This window comes from Poecilia latipinna, unplaced genomic scaffold, assembly GCF_001443285.1.
Source record: "Poecilia latipinna isolate Pla-1442-1.1 unplaced genomic scaffold, P_latipinna-1.0 Scaffold840, whole genome shotgun sequence".
NCBI classification, from domain to species: domain Eukaryota; kingdom Metazoa; phylum Chordata; class Actinopteri; order Cyprinodontiformes; family Poeciliidae; genus Poecilia; species Poecilia latipinna.
In genome coordinates, this window is record NW_015113456.1 from 117,027 (window position 1) to 127,874 (window position 10,848).

The 10,848-nt window shown below is 36.7% G+C and overlaps 1 protein-coding gene across 1 annotated transcript in view; it reads left to right on the top strand.

Annotated features, from left to right (window-relative positions):
- The window catches only part of LOC106956694 (protocadherin alpha-5-like), a 26,324-nt gene extending 15,476 nt beyond the window's left edge, over positions 1–10,848 (top strand). The window contains exon 4 of the mRNA XM_015047695.1: positions 10,774–10,848. Within this exon, the coding sequence (XP_014903181.1) occupies positions 10,774–10,848 (75 nt within the window). The remainder of the gene's footprint in view (positions 1–10,773) is intronic.

The following is a 10,848-nucleotide window of genomic DNA, read 5'->3' on the forward strand; positions in this document are numbered from 1 at the left end:
CTGAAATATTTCAGTTGGTGTGCAATGAATCTAAAATATATGGGCCTTTAAACTACTTGGATCTACAACAAGTTCTGCTTTAGGCAGCTCAAAAGACAGAAGCATTAATACTAATATTAATAGTAAGGCAGAGGTGAATATAAAATTGAATCCTGCATCTGCACCTTTGCACTGATCCCAGGACAGCCTGCACTGTATTTCTATCAGCTACTGTTGCTTTATACGCGTTTTAATCCGTTACCATCTGACCGCTGTGTCCTAAATGCATATCGTCATTCACTTCCTACCACTCAGGAAGACGTAGTCTCATGGATAACCTGCCCACGGTGTGCCCCACTTTTCCCTCACTTACTGAAATAGGACTGGCCCTGTTGTGATTGTGCATGGAAACGTGGTTATAGACACTAAGGATGGAGGAATTTCATTTTCCTCCAATGATTTTGTCTCAATTTTAATGGCTGACAGAAATGTAATCATGTAGTCATGAGCCTCATCATTTTAATTGTGTTTCATAAAGTTTTTGTATGTAACAAACATATATTATGTTACTTTTGTACAACTTGTGTACAAAAACCTGTTAGTGAATAAAATTAGCACTGACTACAAAGATTAATATATTGATTTTCAAGGACTTAGTACCGTCTCTTTTTATTCATCCTTTAACTATTGTCATGGTTTGTGATAACCATAAGAGTGTTTTCATATCTGAGTCACATTGTTTTTATTCTCTCTGTTGATCAATAATCATTTGTGCTCAACTGCAGCATTGTGTTTTGCCACATTTATTTATTCAGAAAATATGAGATGACCATCACTAACTTTGAATATTAATTTTACACTATGTCGTCCCCCTTCCCAGACATGTACAAAGTGCTTTTGTATGTGTTAATCCTGAGCTATTTTAATGTTCCTCTGTTAATTATTGCTCATGATTTTTATTAGCAGTATCCCTCTGCAGACATTCCAGTGATTTTTTTTAGTGGTGAATTAGGAAGGAAACATTGTCCTTGTCAGCACAAATACAGCTGCTGCGCAGCTGCTGGGGAGTTTAGCAAAGAAAGTATATTTTGTACTCATTTGATATGAAGTGTGGAGAGACAATTTAGACATAAAACCTCTTCCTGCATTTTGACATAATTTTACAGACTGTAATCTTTTCCTAGTGTCATGTTCATCTTCTTTTTTTTTCCTCTGTTGCCTCATAGTTAATAAGTTAGACACAGAATGAGTGGGCCAGAATTTCATTGCAGTAAGCGTTCACAGCTGTAGGGTTAGCTTCCTTGGCACAGCAAGGCAGAGATATTTGTCCTGGTACATGACGAAGAGCAGTTTGGAGCCATGTGTGGCTTTAAAATGAATTGGGCAAAGCCGGTAAACAGTATTTGGATCATGTATAGTAATTTTGTATTGACTAATACCTATTTAAATAATTGTTATTTTGTGTGACTTTTTCTTCTCCTATGGTTGGGTTACATAAGCCCATAGTTTCCTTCCCGCTGTGGAATCAAAGTTGTGTTGATGAAATCCCCGTCTTTTTATTGCCTTTCTCATCTTATGATCAGCTGACCTGGTGGACTGAAGCCTGTTCCTTTTCTGCTAGCAGCTTCAACCTCTGTGAACAATAACTATGTAAAAGGCATTAGTAAATGCTGTGTTGGATTGTCATTTTAAATCCTTCCTGAATGAGCAAAGCTTAAATTGGGAATCATGATGATATTTTATCTATATTTCTTTAAGGAATTGTTACAGTAAAAGTAGGAATATGATTATCACAATGCTTAACCAGTTTAGCTACTATATATACATATATCAGTCTCTGTGATGTCTGATGTAATAACCAGTGCTTGATGGCTTATTTTAATGCTAGTGAAGGCAAGTTTTTTTTTAAAGATGTATTTTTTTCTGAATCAACAGAGATTAGGGCAGATGTGGGTATGCTGAGCTGTTGTTTGGAATCAGAGCCCACACAGCCACAACATCTGCTGCTGAGCGGGACAGCATGGCATGCCTGCGGGAATGAACCGACTTATGGGTCAATGCAAGGCTACATACATAGATGTCAGCCACATCCATTAAGGGCAAATGCATAGGATCTCTGATTGATGGATGCTGAAAACCTGAATCCAGATCCTCAAATCTAGATAGATGGAGTAAGGTATTGGTGTTTGATTGAAAAGGGCTAAACTGGTGTGGGAAATCCAAAGTCGCAGGGGTCAGACATTGGATGCAGCTCTGATAAGAGGATTGACCTCTTCTAGCTCTATCTACGTACTGTTTGCTAAGGGGGGGTAGGGAGGTGAGGGAAGGTAAATGGGCTAAACGGCGGTGAATTCTGTCTGATTAGAACTGAATCTTGTGTTTATTTCTGGATGGGATCAGATGTTTTCTGAGGGAGAGGACCAGTCTTGAGCTGCAGGGTTCCTCATCACCCTGTGGCTATTTCCCCTCATCTGCTACTCCCACTATGCATCTTGGGTAATTGCTAAGTCTTGTGTTCTGTAAGTGCAGTCCTCTCGCTATTCTTTTTTTTTTTTTTGACTTTCTCTGGATGTCCTCGACTTGTGTTCTCAGAAAAATAAAGCTGTTTAGCATAACTGCATATTATTTTAGAGCGGCTAAGACAACATTTGTGTCATGCTGCTCAACATAATTTACCAACGAGTTTATGAAAAGTCTTGCTGATGGTTGTAAAATCAAAATTGTTCCTTGTTTTATTAATGCACAAGAGCAGTCAAAAGTATTCTTAGTCTAAAAACGATTAGCCTTTTATGTGTATTTTATTACTTCAATGATTTATGTCTTACGACTGAGACATTTTCAGCCAACAGTTAACAAAGAGTTGCTTTTTTTTCCAACTCATAATCTTTAACAATGCATCAGAAATGTTATATATATATATATATATATATATATATATATATATATATATATATATATATATTCTTTAAAATGTGAACAATTGCATCATTTTATAATTTTGTCAGTCTGATTAAATCATTTTAAAATACTAATTCAGGTGTCATGATCAGTTACTCGGTACTTGTGTAGCTTTATCTCAAAATAACTTTTTTTCTCTTACACACATAATTTCTTGGATGGGTGCTTTTTACTTGTACTTGAGTGAAAATACATTGAAGTAATAATACTCATACAGTTTTTACCCACCTTTGAATATCTCATCGTAAGTTTCACCTTGTACATGCATAAACATAAAATTCAAGGACTTTTTGTCCTGCGAGGGCATTTAGAGGCGGCGGTTGCTCAGATGACATTGACATAAGTGGAAATAAACAGATGATTTGAGAAGAACAGATATTCATTTGAGTCTTTCTGGTCTTCATTGTAACGTCTGAACCTGTCAGGTGCTCTTTACAGTCCGTGAGTCATGCCATCCCACATGCAGCTTCGCCTTTTGTAAACTTGTTCTGCTGTACTTATTTTGAGCTGAGAGCCGTCTGTCTTAAAAATGAATCAGAAATGTTTGGCATTTAGAGCTGGTTCTGTTATTCTGACAGTGTCGTGGAGATTAGAGCTTACATTGCATCACATAGCCCTCATTTGTGACTTTAATGTAAACGTGAATTCCTCTCTAGTGTTTCCCGTCATCTTATCCCGTAGGCTAAATGTATGAAGAAAACAGAGAGATGGGTGTGGAAGATGAGTGTTGATCCTGTCAGCTTGACTCGGATCCTGCTTTCTCCTCCCGCCATGTTTCTCTCTTTTTTGCCTGTCTGTATTCTCCTTATCACTACTCCGCTTTCCCCACCACATCTGATTCTCTGCTTCACCTATTGCTGCTCTCTCTTTTTTATATGATAGTTTCCTCAGTTTCTATCCTTGTCTCCGTTCTCCTTGTTCTCGATTTTAAACAAAGAACCCTTATCTCGGATTTTTGCTATCCCTCCCCCCTCCTACACATGCTGACGTCCTTTGCTGTTTTTCTTTTACTTATGCCCCCTCCTGTTGCTTTTTGCAACTGCAGGTTCATGGGAAATAGGGATTGGTTCAACTTTGTCCTTTTTCCTCTCCCGTCCTTTTCTCGTTTTTTAGTGTTTTATTTATGTTTCATTGCTAACCGTTATTGAACTACCAAGCATTTCCTGCCTATTATGTATTAGTGATATATCATAATTGTTGTGCTTTGTAACTGGAGCACAAAAATTGTTCTCAAGTGAGAGTAGCACTGCTTCAAGATGTTTTTTACTGAGGTAAAATTAAAAAGCAGGTGTCCAAGAAATTAGTAAGAATAAAAGAGTATTTGGTAAAGCAGTTGCTTAGCTACTAAGTAACTGATGATCATAACATCCGATTTAATATTGTAAAGATTATTTAATCAAGAAAAAAAAATCAAAGATGTGTGCAAATTCTGGTATTTTAAAGACTAAAATGAAATAACTAATATAGCTGCAAAATACATTATAAGCAGAAAAGGACTGTTTCAAATATTTTTTTTTGTTTAAAACTCACAAAACAAATGGCACAACAGTTTCAGCAAATTGAAAATAGCATGAGAACGATAAACAATAAACAGTAAAGCTCACTTTACCATGAACTGTGGGTCTGTGTCTAGTTGATTTGACTTATGGTTCAAACTTGTTTGTTCTTCGTTCAGTGAAGTGACTTGCAGTGGCTAGTGCACTAATTAAGAGTAGCGATACTTCATAATAACACTGTTCAACTAAAAATAAAAAGTGATTGTGTAGTAAAGCTACTCCTCAAAGTAAATGTAACCAACCAGAGGAACAACAGGATATTCTTCTTCTACCGCCTCAAATTTCTCTTAACTTAGAACATATATAGTTTATTAAAGCTTTTATTTGAATTTTGAATGCATTGCGAAATATGAAATGAATTATCCTTTTACTGTGTCAAGATTGAGCCTGCTGTAGTAATTAAAAAGAGCAGTTCAAAGTATGTTTTGCATATGTCATCTAGCATCACAGTCCTGTCTACATGTGATACAAGTTATGAAAACAAGTGCCGATAAAGGAAATTACCATTATTTGGCCAAATAATTGCAATGACTTACTCTATTTAAATATAAAACCCTTTTTTTCAATATGAAAGTTGCACTTTATGAAATTATTTGTCTGATCTGATTTAAGGACAGAAATTTGTGATTTTTTTTCTTTCTAGCACATCAGTTTTTAATGCTTAAAGTCCAAAAATGTTCATACCACTGGCAGATTTACCAAGGCAGCATTTGAATAGCAATGTTTTTAAACATGGGATAAAACTAAATATTCATATTTCCTCTAAAAAAAAAAGACCTTTCCTATACAAACTGACTAAAATACAGATGTTGTTTTTAGCAAAGCTTCACTCATTCTGTTGCAGATAATTACCTCAGGTAACTAGTTTTTTTTTTTTTTTTCATGTTCAAACAATATTTTACGTTAATTTATAATTCCACACCGCCTTATATCACATGTATAGTTTTAGCCATTCAGGTGCATGCTATAGTGGAGTAATTATTGATTTCCTCAGGAGCATATTGTACTTCTGTGCTTGTCAGCATGTAGGGAATTTTAAATGCTTGATTTAGTTTCTTTCAGTGCCTGCAGTCGTTGCAGTGTATCAATAATTCTCTTAACTGCGGCCTAACATCACTGGCTCAGTGCAAGACAGTCACATTTACTTTTCTTCTTTGATTATTTGACTCCAATTTTAGCAGCAGATAAGATAAATTGTTTCTTATGATGTACTGAAAGTATAAATGTTTCTCAGCAAATCTAATTGTCTCATAAGACGTGCTGTGATGGATAATACATGAACTGAATGTGTTTAAATTGACAAGTTGGCCCAGAAAAAGTGAGAAAAAAAAAGACTGGTAGGAAAGTAATTTGGAGTTTGATATGTTCATCGAAAGGTTTCTTAAATTCAATATTTTTTGATAATTTCTCCTGAAACGGTTGTTTACAATAAGCAAGTTTGAATTCTGACTCGGCTTGTGTTTTCTTGTTACTGAGAATGTGTGAAAAAAGTTGTTACATTTGATTGAACACTATAATGTACAGCAATGTAGCGCAGCACAGAAATAGCCATTCACACACAAATACTCGTATTTCTTCGGACCAAAATCCTAAACGGCAATAATTCAAGTTGAAGCTCAGCTGCACTTTCCTTTATGAAAACCTGAGGCTGATGAAGCTCAGGTTGGTCTCCTATATATGTTTAGTTTTGAGGGTGATGAGAGTGGAAGGCGTTTACTATTTTTGGAAAGTGTCAGCCAGAGCTCACATGATTGGTTGGCAAGTCATTATTTTATAAATAGTCGTCGTCATATCCTGTAGAAAGTAGAGCAACCTCACAAAATCATTCCAGCAGTTTCTAACATAAGACTCTCTCTGCAGACCAGCACACTCTTCTATTATTCATTCATTTTTTTTTTTTTTTTCTAAGAAACAGGCCATGGCCCTGGCCTGCACCTGCAATGCTTTTCACATCTAGTGCTGCCTAATGCATCTTCTGCTGCATGACTAATAAGAATATAAAAATATAACCTGCACAACTGCATGAATATGCTTGTGCAAAAAACACAAAAGTGCAGATAGAGAGTGCTTCTTTATGTTTTACTGAAAAGACTAATACTGTATACTCAATAATCGCCCCGCATTTTTGGATGATCTGCAGTTAAAGATAAGAAGATGTTCTCAATGTCTCTTCTTTTTTTATTTTGCTATTTCAACCAGAGGAAGGTACTATTAAGCAAGATACATCCACATCTCCATTTGCAATCTATAACAGCTGACATTTAAATATCCGGAGCCACAGAAACGGCATTTCACTCTCAGGCTGCTGGTGAAGCTGTAATGCTGATGCCATTTATGAAGTGTGTAAGAGTGCTAATCTGATAGAGCGTTGTATATTCAACCCCCGCCTCTGCCATCAGGATGTCTGGACATGTGGAAACTCCTACGGAGAACAAAGAAGAGGGTGAAAAGGCTCCCCCTTGTGGCAAAATGCAAACATTTCTGTCGCTTTTTGTGTGTTTGTTTGCCTTCAATTATTTAGCGTGTCGCCACTGTGAATGTTACACTGTCATGACTGGAACTATTATTGACTATCTGTGTGACTATTGATCCATAAATAGCAGGTTCTGTCCCATTTGCCCAGTGTGTCTGACTCAAACACAAACATCCCCACTGAATGGTGAGCATTTTTATTTATCAAATCCGGGATTGAAAGATGGATTTCTTCCTAATCCAACCAAATACAGCCTGTTGGCTTCAGGGAGCATCTGAGAGATCAAGTAATAAAAAGTGAAATACCCAATGGAAAAATTGGGTATTTGTAAATTGTTAAATATCCGTATTACGTAAAATTCTTTAATTACATAAGATAAATGTATTAATTATAATTCACTTGTGAGGGATAGGGATCAGCAAATAAGTGTTTTGTTTATGGTGTTGCTGCTCAGTGACATAAGGCAGGGTGTGGCGGAGGAGGATGCAAGGGGGGGCCTGAACGAGACTGCATATGCGTCACCATGAAAACAGGAGAGAGGATAGTGAATCAATTATGTGAGTGCGCAGTGAGGGGGTGTTTCAGATGGACCCTGCCTTTGATGCTGGGCAGAGATTTTTGCTTGAGTAAAGAGTCTATTAGAGTCACTATAATTCTGGATTTCCAATCAAATTTGATGATATTTACACCTTATTTTTTGCCTCATTTTTATTAGATTTGACTTCTGATGTCTTTTTTGTTATTTATCTACCATAAGCCTGAGTTTGCCCTCTACCTTGTCCTTTAAGTTGGGCTTCACATTGTGTCTTCTCCCATCATTTTGTCTCCTGCTCTCACACAAACAACTGTAGTTCAGAAAAAAAATCATAATGGACACTAAGTGACTCTTGATAGTCTGATACAAATCCTAATAATTAAAGTAACTACGGCAATATATATACACCGACTTTTACCGGAAGCTATAAATAGATTACAGTGTGCATTTCTGATCATTAATGATCAGATGCGTTGTAACGTTTTCTTTCCATTCTCATCAGGAACAGTATTAAAATAGCACAGTGCTGGATATTTAAAGCATCTGGTTTTCTTTTTTTTTCATAAAAATGTTAGCGATGTGTAAAGAGCATCAACATAATCACGCAGCATGTGTACATACATGTTGTTTCACAGTAGAGTAACTAATTAAATGATTTTCTTTTTAGGCAACGTTCCATTACTTTCCAATAGAGTGAACAATGTGCCCCACTGTGGCCTTCAGTGTGTGTGTATATGTGTGACTGGATTTTGGGCATGCTCCATATTGCCTTGTCCTGATTTTTCATTTTGTTCCGGCACATGTTTCCATAGACACACCCCTGCCCTACTTACTCCAGAAATGAGAGGAGACAAGCACAGATTTGGAAATAAATGATTAAGTAGTAGTAGGATTAAACAGTATGGATGACTCAAATTTTATATTTCTCTTCAACTCTTTCAGGAAATATATTGAAGACAAAAGAGGATAAAGCTAACGTATAACTAGCCACATGTATTCTAACACTGTGTGTGTTTGACTAACAAAAAGTACATGTACATATCTCCCAATTTTTGCTGTATCTTTATTTTTCTATTACCTGCAATGTCTGCAAATTTATTTCTTTAGATCCTTCTTTATTCAGTAATAAAACCCTTTGCTTCTCATTACTTGAAACCTCTCCTAATTACATTTTTAATGATAGAAACACATTGTTGTTGTCACCTTGCAAATTTCTTCAGTTTTTGCTCTTTTTGTAAATTTACTTTAATGCTTCAGATTATCAAATAAATTTAAATAACTAGACAAAGAAACCCCTAGTAAATGAAAAGTTCCCTTTTGAAATTATGATTTAATTCATTATGAAAAATAATGCTATCCGAACCAACCTGAGCCTATTTTGAAGAAACATCTGTTGTCTTATTAAATCATGACTAAATTGACTGAACCTTGTGAAGAGCTCAGATTCACAATGACGAAGTAACTTAAAACGGAACCTGTCTTATAGGACAGACATTATGAGTCTCACTTGAGCTTAAGAAATTTAAGAACAGATGAGAAATGAGATCAAACCCATCTGGACAAGAGTTTTCAGTTCACCACAGTGAGCAGAACCAATGTCCACAAATTGTAAAACAACAAGGAACGGGTGTGGGGCTACTGAGAACTGAACAACCTGCTAAAATCATCACAGGAGGTCACAAAATAACTCAGAACAGCATGGAAGCACTTTGGGCCTCACTTCGGTCAGGTTCAGTGTTCACAGTAAAGAGTCTGGGTAAAGTGAGACTTGCTTTACCCAGACTCAAATTAAGCTCAAAGCCTCATCTCACATTGACTGATTAAAAACATTTTGATGTTTTTTTTTTCTTTTTCTTTTTTTTTTTTCCCCCCCAAAGGTTTTGGGGGATTATCAATGAATTGACATGACAAAAGTGGAACTTGTTCAAACTTGTTAAAACCTAATGTAAACATCTGGTTCTTAAAGGCCAGACAAGGAATTTAAATGAATAAATCGAGGCTATTTTATTAGCCTTTTATTAGAAGAAGATCTCTAAAAAAACTGTGACTTAGAAGGAAATAGTAGTAGATAAAGCAGCACTTTTAAACAAGAATTGTGATGCCCTCTTGTGTCAAAATGAGCTGTATTATTTCAGACTGAAAAATACTGCCAATATCTCAACATGTGATTGCTGGACAACTTCTGCAAGGCAATGTGGGGCTCAGAGGTGCAGTGGGTGGGGGGGATGGCAGGATGCAAAGGTCAGGCTCTCTCAGGGTCTGCAGGGATGAGAACAAACCTTCTATTTTTGCTACACTGCTGTATCAGTAAATATGCTACAGTAGTGTTACATTACCAATGTATGAGCAACCCAGGGCTTGTGTCTGCTTGATGAAAGTATATATATATCTTTTTTTCCACAAGTGTTACTATGATGCGATAAGATTTATTAATTGAAATGAAAGTTTTATTAAAGTACACAACAGGAAAAATTGTAAGTAGCTTCACAATCTTGTATGCTGTTTTTTGTTTCCCTATTGCTGTGAAAGACAAACTAACAGCTTTCTGCGTGAGTGTGGGTGTGTGAGAGTGTTTGGGAAAAAAAAAAAGAAAACACATCCATGATGGAGTTGCTATGGAGATGAGAGAGCAGTGCACAAGAAGAGAGGAAGCAGAAAAGGGGGAGGACTGGCCTCTGAGCACATTCAGATGGCACCCTGCCCCCCATCCACAGACATCAACGTGAACGATACAGTAGAGACGCCCGTGAAGTCCAGATTTACTCCCACTTGTGCACACAGCTGACAGCTTTGCAAACAGCCATTGAGGAAATCATCAGACAGAAGTGACGGAACACATTTAGCTACTAAATGTGGTGGAAGCTGATCAATAATGCAGGGAAAACGCCTAAACTGACTGACTGCCTTCGCCCCCTGCAGCCCCCCCCTCTCTGTTACCACGCATCGCCCTCTTTGGTCCCATCCCTTGTGATGCTTCCGGAAGAGTGAAACATGTTTAAAGGAGCAGGCGCAGACGGTTATCATGCATGACTACCATGAATGAAATATTGTATAGTTTTACTAAAACACAACTTATGCACTATTATGTATTAATTATAGGATATGAACTATCAACAATGAATTAAGTAGTCATTCGTTAAACAAATGTTTTTAGTAAATAAAGCATTAGGGAAAATACACATTCATGTGCATTTAGGAATAAAATAAATCCATACAGTTTTATTATAGTGAAGCATTTAATGTTGATTATTTTTGTGCGGCTGTTTCCCCAGACGAGCTTTTACTCAGGAGGAAAGGATCTGAAGGTCGAACAGGAATGCTCTCTGACGCAAACCCAGTTTGACTAA